This window comes from Macaca fascicularis, chromosome 6, assembly GCF_037993035.2.
Source record: "Macaca fascicularis isolate 582-1 chromosome 6, T2T-MFA8v1.1".
Classification (NCBI taxonomy): Eukaryota; Metazoa; Chordata; class Mammalia; order Primates; family Cercopithecidae; genus Macaca; species Macaca fascicularis.
Window position 1 is genome coordinate 120,890,626 of NC_088380.1, and position 15,481 is coordinate 120,906,106.

Consider the following 15,481-nt stretch of genomic DNA (forward strand, 5'->3'; position numbering starts at 1 on the left):
TTCTCTTTTCTCCTCCTCCTGCAGCCCAGCTGCACTGCGTGGGGGCTCGCCATCTCCGGCAGGGCTGAGGGGCGCACGCAAACAGCAGGTGGAATCCCTGCCCTGGAGCGCCCTGGCTCTGGACTGCACCCCCCAGGGTTTCTGTCCTGCAGATTCCCATCCCCATCTTTCTCTGCCACACACGCTTCCCTAAGCCGCGCGCGCCGCAAACTCAGTCTCGGTCCCCGCAGGTGATGTCATGCCCATTGTTTTGGTGCGCCCAACCAATCGGACTCGCCGCCTGGATTCTACCGGAGCCGGCATGGGCCCTTCCTCGCACCAGCAGCAGGAGTCCCCGCTCCCGACCATAACGCATTGCGCAGGGTGCACCACCGCTTGGTCTCCCTGCAGCTTTAACAGCCCTGACATGGAAACCCCATTGCAGTTCCAGCGCGGCTTCTTCCCAGAGCAGCCGCCGCCGCCGCCGCGCTCCTCACACCTGCATTGCCAGCAGCAGCAGCAGAGCCAGGACAAGCCGTGCCCGCCCTTCGCGCCCCTCCCGCACCCTCACCACCACCCGCACCTCGCGCACCAGCAGCCGGCCAGCGGCGGCAGCAGCCCATGCCTCCGGTGCAACAGCTGCTCCTCCTCCGGTGCCCCGGCGGCGGGGGCGGGGGATAACCTGTCCCTGCTGCTCCGCACCTCCTCTCCCGGCGGCGCCTTCCGGACCCGCACCTCCTCGCCGCTGTCGGGCTCGTCGTGCTGCTGCTGCTGCTGCTCGTCGCGCCGGGGCAGCCAGCTCAATGTGAGCGAGCTGACGCCGTCCAGCCATGCCAGTGCGCTCCGGCAGCAGTACGCGCAGCAGCCCGCGTCCGCCTCCCAGTACCACCAGTGCCACAGCCTGCAGCCCGCCGCCAGCCCCACGGGCAGCCTTGGCAGCCTGGGCTCCGGGCCCCCGCTCTCGCACCACCACCACCACCCGCACCCGGCGCACCACCAGCACCACCAGCCCCAGGCGCGCCGCGAGAGCAACCCCTTCACCGAAATAGCCATGAGCAGCTGCAGGTACAACGGGGGCGTCATGCGGCCGCTCAGCAACTTGAGCGCGTCCCGCCGGAACCTGCACGAGATGGACTCAGAGGCACAGCCCCTGCAGCCCCCTGCGTCTGTCGGAGGAGGTGGCGGCGCGTCCTCCCCGTCTGCAGCCGCTGCTGCCGCCGCCGCCGCCGCCGCTTCGTCCTCAGCCCCCGAGATCGTGGTGTCTAAGCCCGAGCACAACAACTCCAACAACCTGGCGCTCTATGGAACCGGCGGCGGAGGCAGCACCGGAGGAGGCGGCGGCGGTGGCGGGAGCGGGCACGGCAGCAGCAGTGGCACCAAGTCCAGCAAAAAGAAAAACCAGAACATCGGCTACAAGCTGGGCCACCGGCGCGCCCTGTTCGAAAAGCGCAAGCGGCTCAGCGACTACGCGCTCATCTTCGGCATGTTCGGCATCGTGGTCATGGTCATCGAGACCGAGCTGTCGTGGGGCGCCTACGACAAGGTACCGGCTTGAACCCTTGCCCACGCTACTGGAGTCAGGGCACTGGGTGGTTGGGATGGGCACTGGCGGGGACCCTTTGCCTGCGGGTCCCAGCCTCCCCAGAACTATCAAGTGAGCCAGCCAGGACAGCGGGCGCGTCTAGTACGCGCATCCCTAGTCAGCTAAACAACTCAGAGATGAACCCTTTCCGCGTGCAGCCAAAGTTCTCGAGGCAGTTAAGAGTGCCCAGCGCATTCGCGCACCTTTAGTAAGTGGTTCTGGGAGTCGGTGGAAACCACCTGTGTTCATCCCCTGGTGAATTATGTTTAGAAGGGCCCTTTCAACCCACTCTCTTGAACTCAGGAGGAAGTTCCTCTCTGGTTTTGCTAGCCTGGAGCAGCAGCGCTTCGTTCCTCTATGGCGTGGACCCGGCAGCCCAGCCACGCGTCTTTCCAGTCTTTCCAGGTCTACTCTCATCTCTTGGTTTTGAGGCTGAATGATCTGACAGATCACAGAGCCAAGACAGGTGCACCCCTCTCCCCTTATCTTCCTTCTGTGAGTTCAGGTCCACCTGCGGGGGACTGACTGACTCTGGGGGCCTGGAAGGTGGTTAAAAGTGCTTCTTTCTTAAAAGTGCTTCTGTCTGTGTTGCAGGCGTCGCTGTATTCCTTAGCTCTGAAATGCCTTATCAGTCTCTCCACGATCATCCTGCTCGGTCTGATCATCGTGTACCACGCCAGGGAAATACAGGTAACTTAGGTCCTGCTGTTTATGAATGACCCAAAGCCCTGCAGTCAGCCTAGAGAAACGCGAGGCAGCAGAGGCTTTTTCCAAGCCGTCATGTCCTTGCTTGAGGTTACAGAAGACACACGCTGTATTGTTATGTTAGCACCTGACCTGTTCTTTCAGGAAGTGGAAAACAACACAAGGCAGGGTAGCAAATAAGCATGCACCATTTTCGGAGATGTATTTGTTGGACTCAAGATTTTTACTTCCCCTCAATAGGCGGATCCTTTTCTCCAGATCAGTCACATTTTGTTCCTTAAGGCCAGTTATGCTCTAGTTTTAATCTAGAATGAACTTTTGTTCTTGTCTGAGATACCTCTTCCTAGTGGGTGCGTCATTATGGGAGATTGTATCTATATAATCTTCTATAATTTAGGATAGAGAAGAAAATTGAGTGATGAGTTGCTGGCTAATTTATTAAATGAGATATGGGAAAAGATCTAACCATTTCCTAAATCCCCCACCATTAAAAAAAAACTGTTGTAAGTTTAGAATGCAAATTGTGTATATCCAATCATTAAGTATTTTTAAAAATGTAATTTAACAGTTAAGGCCACTGTCCTTGTGAGTTTTTTTTTTTTTTTTCCTAATATTTATTTTGTTTAAATGCAGCCAGGAGCTCTATATTTGGCTGTTAGTATCCATATCAGAATGCTCTATGAAACTTATGGGTCATCTTGTCAGTTGTTAGCCTACAAAGGAATATTAAGGCTTTTAAATTAAATTAAGTATAGAGTTTTCGAAAATTAGATTGGGATTTTTTTCAGCTTAGAATTTGCACTGTGTGGGAGGTGTGGTGGCTCAGGCCTGTGGTCCTGGTGCGTGAGAATTTGCACTATGTATTTTCTGATTTTTTTTTTTTCTTTTTTGAGCAGTTGTTAGACATTTGGTGGTACTATGAGACCCTTAATTTAGGCCATCTTCCTTTAGACTGCCTCAGTTTTAAGCTGCCTTTCAATTTAAAACCTTTTATAGGATTTGCCATTGAAGTCATTTAGTATTAATTTAAATTAAATTAATTTTAAATTAGTAACTAGCAAACACAAAATATGGGAGAAATCATTTTTAATGATTGCCCAGACAAAATAATGATGCACATTACTCCAAGTGCGGAGGGAGAAATTATTTCACCTTGCCTTTATATTTGTAAAACTTTGAAAAATGTGTTTTTGAAGGGATGAGGTTGGAGAATAATTAGAAAGAGTGAGACTACTCGGGAAATAAATAACAAAACTGCACTGCCAAAATGAGATGAACACATTTAAATTTTTTAAAGTTTTAACAGTTTACATAGATTCATCTTTAATTCAATACTAGGGATGGTGGGCTTTTGAGATTCTTTTTGAAGATTTTAAAGATATACTAAAATATAACTTAAACATTAGAAATTTGTCTTTTCATTTTGACTTGAAGAGTAGACAATTAGAGCTGGAAGGAACAAAATAGGTTTAATGGTCCTTTGACTCAGTTTACAGATAAGGAATCTGAAATCAGCAGAGGTAGCTTGCCGGGCCACACAGCTAGACAGTGCACAGTGAGAACCAGCCCTGTCCTAGCTTCCAGGCCATAATGCTTCCCTCTGCGATCTGCTGCTACATGCCAAAAACCTTGAAACATGGATATTTCTTTTTCTGCAGTTTCCCTCTAAATCCAAAAGTTTGGTATATAAATTCACTTAAACTTAAAAGATTATTCCAAAACGTTCTTACATATTTTTAAAAATCAAGTTAACTTGAAAAATGTTTTGCTTAGTGATTCTGAAATGAGAGACCTTGCTGGGTTTTATTAAATATCACCTTTGTGTTATTGCCTGTTCCTTGTGAAAATCACACAGCTAAACAAACATTCATGGGGGAGGACATTTGCTGGTATTAACATCAAGAACAAAGTGTCTTGAAAACACTGACTCTTTAAGAATCACTGGGAGATTTTTTGAAGTAATTCATAGGAGTCTAAAAAGAGCTAACAAATGTTAACTATTTATTTAAAGAAATTGGTATCATATTAGAATGCTTGAAATTTACAGAAATTAATAAAAAAGCATCATATTTTTATAGATTAATGCTTGAAAGCATTCCACTCATTGGGTAATTTAGAGGATGATTTCAGTTATGCATGTGCACATGTATTTTGATTAGGGTATGTATTGCATGGGTGAGAAAAATGACATGGAATGACTCTCCACGGCAAATATGCACAATGAACTTCCTTACTGTTGGGCAACATAAACGTTATAGAATGTTATATGTTTTAAAATTGGGTTTATTTTATATGATATGTGGCTTCTGTTAAACTCACTACACTTAAGATAATTTCAAAATAGATGTTTGGGTCATATCATTTAATTATTTTGGATGTAGGTTTTTCACTCGGTATATTATGTAGAGGGATTTCTCCTTTAAGCTGAAACTCCAAATTCTTATATGAGATACGTTTATTTAAAAAATAAAATAAAATGGAGAAGGGTCAAATAAATGTGAAGACCCTGAAATAGAAGTCAAGAACCAGAAAAAAGTAGCGATGTTCTAATTCGTCCAGAGAAGAGCGTCAACAGGGCTGTCAAATACCTTACTCTGAAACGCAATGAAACCAACTGCCCAGGCTTATGTATATGCGTGGAAAATGACGAATTACGCCCCCCTCCTTGTTTATTTATTGATGTCACTGCTGTACGTGTATTTTTTTCATAAAAAGTTTTAAGCTAATGAGCACTTCCCAACTCATGCTAAATGATTCCAAATATATCAATTAACTTTGAGTTAGGAAACTAAATGCAAGGTTATGCTGCCATTCATAGCATGTCCTTGGATGTAGCATATAATCTAAAAGAACAGTTTTGCTTTTTCTTTTTAGCATATCAGTATGATAATCAGATAGTTAAAGCTAGCCAGTGTAGATTTCTGGTGCATGATATGATTTCTCACTGCATTCAGGAAAAGTAAGTGTTATAACTGACTTTCTGGCTCTATGTCCTCTGGAATTGCTTAATGAAGCAAGAGGAGGCCCTGACATTTTCATGGAGAACCTTGGAAAGCAAGTCTGTGTGACCTTTTATAAAATGTTTATACACACTCTGGCAAAATAAGATGGTTCAGGTGAGTCATGGACGGAAGTACTTGAATTAAAACAGTATGATGGGGAGGCTTTGTAAGATACCAGCTCAGTAAATTTCAGCTTTGGTGTCATTTTTCAGTACCATAGACAGCTCAGTGCACCAGGCAACAATTTTGTTCATTTTACTAATTACTTTTATTCCTCACTACCGAAAGTGAAATCACATTTTTGGTCGTAATACTTATAAAATATCAGATTGAGTAGTAATAGTTTTTAGCTAAGGAGATATTAGACTTTTTCAGGTGATAATGAACTTGTTTTCTCTATCAGTAAAGCTAAAAAATAAATGAATGAACGCATAAAGAAATTGTAATAAATGCCTATGTATCATGACCTTCTGACAAAAGAAAACATAGTAGGGATTATTTTTATACAGTTTGGAAAGGTCCCTTGATATTAAGTAAGTAGCCTCCCTACCTCAAGTCTCAAGGTCAAATTATAGGTAAAGCAGAAACATGCTTTTTAGTGACTTTTTTTTCCCCCCCACCCCGCAGCGGGGTTGGAGATATGTCTCTGACAGAATAAGTACAAAACAAAGTTCAACTATTCTTTGAGATCTTCAACATCAGAAATTTTCAGTGTAGCTTCCATGTCATCTTTTCAGCTTTAGTATACTATTATTTTTCTTATAGAGGTAATTTTAGATGAAAGAGTTGTTTAGTATTTTGAGGTAGGCAAACATAAGATTCTAGCGGGGACAGAAAACCCGTTAGACTAGTGCCTGATCGGTCTGGATCTCATGGGTCTTGGAAGAATGGCAGATGATATACTTTGAATTGGAAAACATTTTCATTTCATTTGTTTGTTTTTGTAATATACAGCTGACTTTTGAACAACATGGGTGAACTGTATGGATCCACTTATACACAGATTTTTTTTCAGTAAATATAGTGGGCCCTCCATATCCATGGGTTCTGTATCAGCAGAAGTACAATATTCACTGGCTGTAAAACCCTCATACGGAGGATTGACTTTTCATTTATGTGGGTTGCAAAGTGCTGAAAGATTTAAGTACACCTGGATTTTGGTGTCTGTGGGGTTCCTGGAACTAATCCCCTGTGGTTACCAAGCGACAACTGTAATTATGTAATAAATAGCGTTAGGGAAAGCAGTGATTTTATTTGTTATGTTTTATGATGGAATCATGCTTTTCATCATCTTTCAAGTTAGCTTTTCAGAGATGGACTCTATAGCTCTATAATCGGAAGAACAGAAATAAAAATTTCCCTTCATTCATGCACCAAGGCCACAGAAAAGAGGAAACAGTGAGTGAGGGTGGGGGCCTCACCTGGACTGGTTGGGGAGGGGTGGTCCCTGTCTACTAGTAGGCTCTGTGGTTTGCTATATGAAGGCTCAAGTCTGAAGAAGAAGGAAAGAATGTTCTCTTTTCTACTTCTACAGAGAGCAAACAGGTGTTTGCAGACCATGCAGGAAATACTGCATATAGTTACTATTTTTATTAATGAAATAACCAATACACATAATAAAAGTAATTCAAACAGTACAGCAGAGTTTAGAATAAAAAGTGAAAGTCATATTCTCTCAGTCATGTTTCTCAGAGGTAACCACTTTTAAGTTATATATATAAATGCCTTCAGAACTTCAATACAGAATATTTAGGTATACACCCATACCTTGCTGATATTCTGTAGTGTATCTTGGAGGTTTATCCTCAGCAGCAGTAGGGACCTATTTCTTTTTTTTTAGCAGGTACATAAGATCCTATTCTATGGATGTACTGTGGTTTACTATCTGAGAGCTGATAGGCAATTTGGAGTTTTCTAAGTTTTTGCTGTTACAAGTAATATTACAGTGAACATCCTTATATATTTATTTTAATCTATTTAGAGTATGTACATATGGTAAATTTTCAGCAGTGAGACTGCTGAATCAAAGGGAGTTTGCATTTTAAATGGAAAGGTATGGCCCACTAGTCTTCTAGAAAGGCCGTCAGAGTTTATGTCTCTGCTTTCTCACACATTATTCCTCCACAGCATTGTCAACACTGGATGCTATAAAAAGATTTATTAAAGAAATCTTAAAAGTTTACCATTTTCTTGTGAAACATTTTTTGGTGACAAATTGTTTAAGGACAAAGCTCAAGGTCTCAGGCTTCTTTGCATCTATTTTGTAGTATCTAGCAGTGCGTTATCTAATCTGCTGGCAAATGGAGTTATCAGAAGCAAATGTTTGCCAAAGTTTTATTATTTCCGTTAAAAAAATTTGCATCCTGGCTAACATGGTGAAACCTCGTCTCCACTAAAAATACCAAAAAAATCAGCCAGGCATGGTGGTGGCATGCACCTGTAATCCCAGCTACTCAGGAGGCTGAGGCAGAGAATGGCCTGAACCTGGGAGGCGGAGCTTGCAGTGAGCCAAGATCGTGTCACCGCACTCCAGCCTGGGTGACAGAGCAAGACTCTGTCTCAAAATAAATAAATAATAAAATAAGATTTGGAGGAGGTTGTTGAAGGAAGCTAAAAAAGTAGAAGAAATTATCTTGGATTGGTCTTAAGTTTTCTGCTATGGTAGTTTCATGTACCTATGAGGTAGATAAAAATTATAGCAACAGGTTGAAGGTAAGACTCTAAAAGATAGTGAGGTAGAAAACTTGCCTGAATTCCTTTGTTGAGTGGTTTTCAGCTCAGTGACTGATGTCTATATTGCCAGCAACCTCTACATCAGAAGTAATGAGATGCTCAGTCCCTTTGACTTTGTGTATACACTGTAGTAACGAAATCACTCAGGACTAATTTTCTCTGCCTGCCTGTGTAAAGATCTCTGCATTATTAATGGGTGTAACACTAAATAAAGCGATCCTGGTGTGTTTACAGAGCAGCATCACAAATGAATGAAGAGTGGAACTTTAGGTTTACCACAAATGGGTTTTCTAGAGCATCCATCCTGTTTCTGGGCCATGTTTTGTACAGTTCAGAGATAAAGGCACTGTGGACTGTCATCATCCCAAACCACACTTGGCAGGGAGCACCATAGCAGCCTGCACTGATTTAACTTCAGAGAAGTTATATTCGGTTAGGATAGGAAGTGGTTTTGTGGGGTTGTTTTAGAGAGAGTTTCTACTCATTAAGAAATAATGTAATATTTGCTACTTTGGGAGTATATTTTCAACCTGAAAGTCCTTAAGAATTCTATTTATAAAACCAGAAAACACACAGAGGGATCTTTATTATTATTGAACCCAGTATCCCACCCAGCACGAGAATGTCCTTTATGTCATTTTTAATAAAAGTGAGTCACCCAGTTCCTGCTTAAACTCTTTTCCTGAGATTGTGAGTTCATACACGTACAAGGCTGTTTCATTCTTAGCTCTTATTTTTAGTAAGATTTTATGTTCAGGTGAAGTCTCATTTTTATATATTCCGTATTCAACATTTTAAAAGTTTTTGAGGTCTGCAAATGCAATGAGGAATAAGACAGGAGGGGCCCTTTCCTCTTGGAGCTGATATTCCAAGGAGGAGGGGTTAAAGAGAGACAAAAATCAATAATAAAATTTTTGGAAGTTGTGATAAATTCCCTAGAGGAGAGACAAAGGGCTGAGATAGAAAGTTGGGAGACAAGGGTTGCATACATCAGACAGGACAATCAAGGGAGGACTGTCTGAGGAAGTGACATTTAAACTGAGACATAAAAGGAAAGGAGTAGCCAGTATTGCCAGAGTCTGGGAACTACCTGTGTGAAGGTCTCATGACCAGGAATTTACTGTGCTTAAGCAAATGAGAGCAAACCAGCATAGCACAGCCCAAGCAGGAGCAGAATGGTACCAAATAGAGTAGGAGGAGATAAAGGGACCTGGTTTTCAAGGATCTTGAGGCAATGGTAAGGATTTATGGATTTTTTTCTTTTTCCCTGACGTGCAGGAGGGAAGTCGGTTAAGAGTTTAAAGCAGGCAAGGGTCATGATCCAGCTTAATGTTTAAGCAGGCCTTGTTTTGATGCTGTCAGAATTGGCCTGGATACTATTAGGAAGTTGTTGGCAAGCTGTTTCATAGAGAGAGATGATGCTCACCTGGCTTAATAGCATTCTTGCTTGTAGCAGCCATAAAGATGAGAAGTGGGCTGATTGGAGGCCTGTGTTAGAGGTAGAACTTACTTACCATTGGACAGAATGTGGCAGGTAAGGGCAAGGGTCAATACAAAGATGATTGATGGGGTTCTGGCTGGAGCAGCTGAGTGTATTGTGCTGAGAAGGGAAGACTCAAATTGAGAAGCAGGGTGTAGAATCAGGAATTTCTTTTGGCATAATAGATTTGAAATTCTGCTGATTGTATATGAGAGTCTGGAGTGCAGAGGAAGTCTGTACCGGATATTTAAATTTGGGAGTTATCAGCACAGAGACTATTTAAACCCACAGGAATTGATGAAATCACTGAGAGAGAATAGAAAAATGAGAAGGTTGAGAGTTGATCATTCTCTGACATCTAGAGGTTGAGTAAAGAACTAGAAAGAGGAGACAAGAATGAATTGTCCCTGAGGTGAAGGAGTCTAAGAGATAGGAGTGTTTTAAGGAGGGCATAGCACTCTATATTGAATGCTACCAAGGTCTGTTAATTTGGGGTAGAGAAGTGGTTTTTGGATTTGGAAAATTGAAGGTCATTGCTGACCTTCATGAGCCATTTCTGTGGAGTAGTAGAGACAGAAATAGACTGTAAGTTCTAGCATAAAAGAATAAGTTGATTTCCCTTTTCACAGGATCACAGAGCAAACATTTTAACATTAGATCCATTTAAATGCCCTCCTAGTTAAATAGTCCCAATTTCTTTGAATATTCCTTCTCAGACATTGAATGTACCTGATGACAACCTTCTGGACTTACTCAGTTATGTTGAATTTCCTCTTCAAATGAGAAGGTCAGAAATATACTCAACACTTTCAGATAGGATCTTCCAGTGGGGTTAACGCTCTTCATCAAAAATGCTATATTATACTGACTCTTATTAGTCTAAAATGGTCATTGCTTCACAGAAATTTGCCCAGTGACACTTGTAAAATTGTTATTGAGCTAAATGCTCAGCTTTACGTTTACTAACCCTTTTAAATAGCGTCTTGATTTCAGACCAGCATGTCAGCCTGTCAGAATTGTTTGAATCAATGCTAATGTTTATTTGAAAATCCTGTGTATGGATGATCTATAGAATTGGAAGACTCCAGAGTTTACATTGGTGCTAGATTCTGTTCCAGAAACGTGGTCAATATTGGTGGCTCTTACTTGGTTTGGATACCTGTCATTGACATATTTGACTCTTCTTTCCTACTTTTGTGCTAGCTATGAGTCTGAAAAGTGAACCTTTGGACAAGACAAGGTCAGAGTTTAGAAGTAGGCCCTTTTTGTTGTTGTGAGTCATCTGCTCATCCATGATGTTTGAACTCTGTGAACTCTGTCAGCCACTTCACATTTCTCTAGTTTGTGTACAAGAATTTTATGAGGACTGTCTGATCCCTTGTTAGAATTCACATTTTCTGTGTATACTGCAGTGTCAGGATCTTTCAGTCTATTAGTGATATCCAAGAAGGAAGTAAGACTGATTTGCTTGTAATTTTAGTGTATAATATAGGCTTCATGGCCTAATCCCTTTACTCATAAAAATTTTATTTTTTCCCTTCAGATTATAAAATTAATAACTATTCATGTTAGGAAATTTGTGAAACATAGGAAAATATGAAAAGTAATATAAATTAGTCTAATCTTGCCACCCAGTGATGACTATTATTTATGATATTGTGTATTTATATAAAGCATATGGACATGCTATTTGATATGTTGCTGTATAAGGAGATTTTATATTCTCTTCATATAACTTTTTATTGTTTTTTCCTCATGTTTAAACATTCTTAATATTGTAGGTGCAAGTTTTCTTTCATTATGTAAATATAATCAATTTAATTATTTTCCCTATTTTGGACACTTAAAATTAGAAATAACATATTTTAAACATTTTTATAACAAATACCCTTGCAGATTAACTTTTGTGAGCATCTCTGGTGATTTCCTAAGGATAAACTGCCAAGAGAGAAATTACTGAATTAAAGGGTATTTAAGACAACTGATAGCTTGTAAAATTATTCTCCCAAAAGTTTTTATCAGTCCTTTTATTTTTAAAGTGCTTTCAAACCACTTTATGAAATGTGGTTTATTGAACTGATCTAGCAATTTCTGCAGTATCTAGGCTTAAGAGTGCCAGGTAGCATTGAGTACTGTGATGTGTAAATCTGGCAATTTGCTTCCCTGTGGTCTCCTATACCTTCCTAATTCTCCGTGATCTTGGTTTTGAAATATTGGCTAAAAAGGCTTCTAAAAGGGTATCACTTTTGAATAGTTAAAAACAATTATATAGAAACAATGGGAAAGCAATATTGGAAGATAACTTTGTCTCCAAATATTCTCAATTGTTTTCATTATGGGAAGCTTTAAAACCCGTGATTTCTGACAATTTTTCTCTCTAAACTTTCCTGCTGAGCAGAGCAATAGGACTCTCCTTTGTGTTGACTGTTTTTACAACACAGTCTTGTGGCTTTGTGCATTCATTCTCAGCTCTGCCACTAATCAGCTGTGTGACCATGGACAAGTTACTTAATCTCTCTGAACTTCAACTTCCTTCTCTGTAAAATGGGGAATACAGAGTACCTCTCTCATGGGGTTGTTATGAAGATTAAGTAAGGTTTTTTATATATATATATATATATATATATATATATATATATATATCTTAGAAGACTGCCTGGCATGTGGTAAGGGCTATTTACATGTCAACGGTTGGTTATTGTTCACTATTTTGGAGTTTGTTGGAGTGGAAGGGGTGGAATTGGAGCCCAGCTTCTCTGGGCTTTAGAAAACAGTGATTTTTTTTTTTTCCATACGAAACTTATGAGAGAGAACAGGAAAAAAAAAAAAGGGGGCCATTCAAGCAGTGTTTATTAGTTTATTAACACTTAATCTAGGGTGTGTGTGTGCAAGCACGTGCATATTTTTAAATGAAAGCTTTTGCTGTCTATTAAGGACAGCCATTTGTTTTTTTAAACAGATTTAGTTCTGAATCTTCCTGTGAGGAGGTTGACTATCTTAGGTGAGAAGTAATAATTTTGTCTGTTAGGTTTCAGATCTGTAATGAGTGTTCAGGTACTGTGATGTTAGGCTAACAGTTTTTACTAAAATGGCCATTTTCCACGTAAACTTGCCATGGGTGTGGCTTCATCTTGGAATCAAGGCCCTTTCTGTGCTACATTAACTTCTTCAGGCATCACAGCTGACTGCCTCTCCTCACCACTAATTAGGACCCTGGTGACTTAAAAGAATTAAGTGAAGCACTCCGGAAAGTAAGCAAAGGGAATCATTTGGATGATGGAAAATTCTGGTATTAAACTCCTGCTGAAAGGGGATAAGAGGTAGTAAACAGCCTAAGGCATACATGCAAATGACTGTAGTTGGCAGTATTTCTGTCTGTATTCTTTGTAGGTCTACAGGATATTTAAATAAAAAGTGTTTTTTTCTTTTTCTGGACTGGGTTTATTTCTGGTGAGAGTTTTGTTTTCTTTGCTACCCTCAACCACAGTGCTTGGAGTACAGTGGTCTGAAAGAACTGGGAAGAATTTCTTTGTGTAAATATGACAAATAACATCTCGAAATATTCTGGGTACAGTGATTGTTTTACTTTTTATCAGGGAGCTTGTATCTTTTCTGTTTTATTTCAAATAATCATCAATTGAATCTACATTCTGTCCATTCTTTGTTTAGAATAATGTGTTATCGTTGAGTGAGTTTTGGACTTTGCTTTTCGAATTTATAGGACACATTGGGATTTATACATTGTAAACTTGGAATGAATTATGTAGACCATTCTAACAACTGATATTCTGTATCAATAATGTGTCCTTTGCTTCCTTTAATATTCTGGGCATTTTTGCCTGATTATGTAACTATCTGTAGTGATTATCTGGTTTTAAGATGGGATTGTTTTCAGGTAATTTGGCCGCTGAGACTTTATTGTCTGGTTGCTGAGTTAGTTGTCTTCTGTCAGGAAGCTTTCGTGTTCCAGGGGAAATTCTATGCGATATTTGCATATTAGTTTTGACAAAGACATACTGATTTTTCAGGAGAAAGCATAAAACACTATAGTATGCTTATCAAGCTTTTCACCTTGGATAGTACTTTTCTTAGAATAGTGTCTCCCGTCACAGGGTTAAAAATTGCATGGGTGCTAATTCATGAACTGTTTAATTTTTTACTGTGTGGCTAAGGGAAACTATACCCTAGCTTTGGATAGTAGAGTATTTAAGAAATTGATAGTAGAGTGTTTAAGAAATTAAAAAGTGCTAATGAGACTGAGTGTTGAGGTTGTATGCATATAATGTGACATAAAAGTGATGGCTGTGGGATGTATAATAGTAATCTCATGCTTTTTCAGAGATACATCTAATACTTTTAGGTATGTACCCAAGCAAAAGTATTGACTGAAAACTTTGTTTTATTTATGTGGAATTAGCTATGAAGTTTTTAAGACTTAAAAGTCTTAGCTTTTAGAAACTTGCTGTAAGTCAATTTTCATAAAGGTAAATCTAATCTCTCACTTGGAAAAAGTCATATCAGTTTGTCTCTTGAGGTAAAAATACCTGAAGATATGTTTATTTAGGTTTACATGTCATTGGTTTAAAGCCTTGAGCTTACTGCTTGAAACTCTTGGTAATGTCGCAAATGTATTAGTGTTGTTGAAAAATATTTTGAGTTATAATTTTACTTCATCAGTAGTATTTTAGTCAAGATTTTACTAGTTGTTCTTATTTGTCAACATCAAAGAGAATATTTGATGAAAATGTGTTGGAGCAGGTGTCTACAATTTAAGCATGGGTGATACAAAGAGAAATCTCCAGTATGCTTATTATTATTATTTTGCAAAAAGAAAGCAACAACAACACAATTCGGGGATGAAAACTATTTTTTAAAACTGTTTTTGATTTTGTATTCACTGGTTCTTGTGGAGTTTTTATATCATTTAAAAAAAAGACTCACAGTGTATATATGTATCTTTCCTTTAGCATGTCTATTTCACACAGTCTCTTTTATCTTTCTTGACAACTGTACCTATTTTTCAGTTGTTCAGTTTTGACCAAATTCTGCTTCACGTCTGAAACGTGTCCTTTGGGTGTTTCTTACACTGGGGAATGAAGATCCAGCCCACTCACTGTCATGTTCACTGTCTCAGTCTGATGCTGTGTGTACAGATCGCTTCAGTGGCAGCTATTTAGAAGTAATGTATCCATCAAATGTGTCTCACACAAGTAGCCACAGAAGGAAAGGGGCCATGTGTTTAGGACTTAGTCCCTCAAGCCCATGTCAGAACATCCTTCCTGCACAGAGACTGCACAGAGCACTCAGTGGGCGAGCATCTGCGCTGCAGCATTTACCCAGCAGCAAGAGGTCTCCTCTGCACTAGTGTGCAAGAATGCAGGTGGCCACAGCAAGGTGATCAGTGTGATGGAAGGTGAGCAGAAGCCTCATCTTCAAAACCCCAGTTATGACCTGCTGCCATATGGGAACACAATTCAGCAAATGAAAAGCAATAGGATGGGGAGGCTGATGGTGAGAAACGATAGGCTCAGATGCCCTTGCGACATATGCTGTAGCTACATTTCCAGGCTGAATGCAAATTTTCATGAATTTGCTCACATTTCCTCTCTCCTCTGTTGTGGGAATGATGACTTGTACATTCAATGGGGTCCAAGTCGTTGATGATTTTTAACCTTTTTCTTAAACACAATGGGGGAAATTACAATGAAGTGTTACAAGGTACAAGTGTACTTTCCCTTACTGAGGAGATAAAGAGAACAGGTTTTAAAATCATCTCATTGGCCAGCCATGGTGACTCATAGCTGTAATCTCAATGCTTTGGGAGGCTGAGGGGAGACGATTGCTTGAAGGAAGCCAGGAATTGGAGACCAGCCTGGGCAACATAGCAAGACCCCATCTGTGCAAAAATAAATAAATGAAACACTTAGCTGGGCGTGGTAGTGCATGCCTGTAGTCCCGGCTACTTGGGAAGATGGCTTGAGCCCAGGAGTTCAGGGCTGC

General features: G+C 40.5%; 1 protein-coding gene across 5 annotated transcripts in view; it reads left to right on the plus strand.

The window, feature by feature from the left end:
* Nucleotides 1-15,481, plus strand: part of KCNN2 (potassium calcium-activated channel subfamily N member 2) — a 432,599-nt gene that overhangs the window by 288,420 nt on the left and 128,698 nt on the right. For 2 of the 5 annotated variants that reach the window (XR_012414582.1, XM_065546643.2), the window contains exons 4-5: nucleotides 231-1,522; nucleotides 2,156-2,251. Coding sequence is in view for 1 of the 5 variants with exons in the window: in XM_065546643.2 (XP_065402715.1) it covers nucleotides 231-1,522; nucleotides 2,156-2,251 (1,388 nt within the window). In the remaining 4 variants the exon portion in view is untranslated. Of the gene's footprint in view, nucleotides 1-230; nucleotides 1,523-1,768; nucleotides 2,028-2,155; nucleotides 2,252-15,481 lie in introns of those variants that run through there. The other 3 variants (XM_065546646.2, XM_065546647.2, XM_073995164.1) reach the window with 2 other exon arrangements.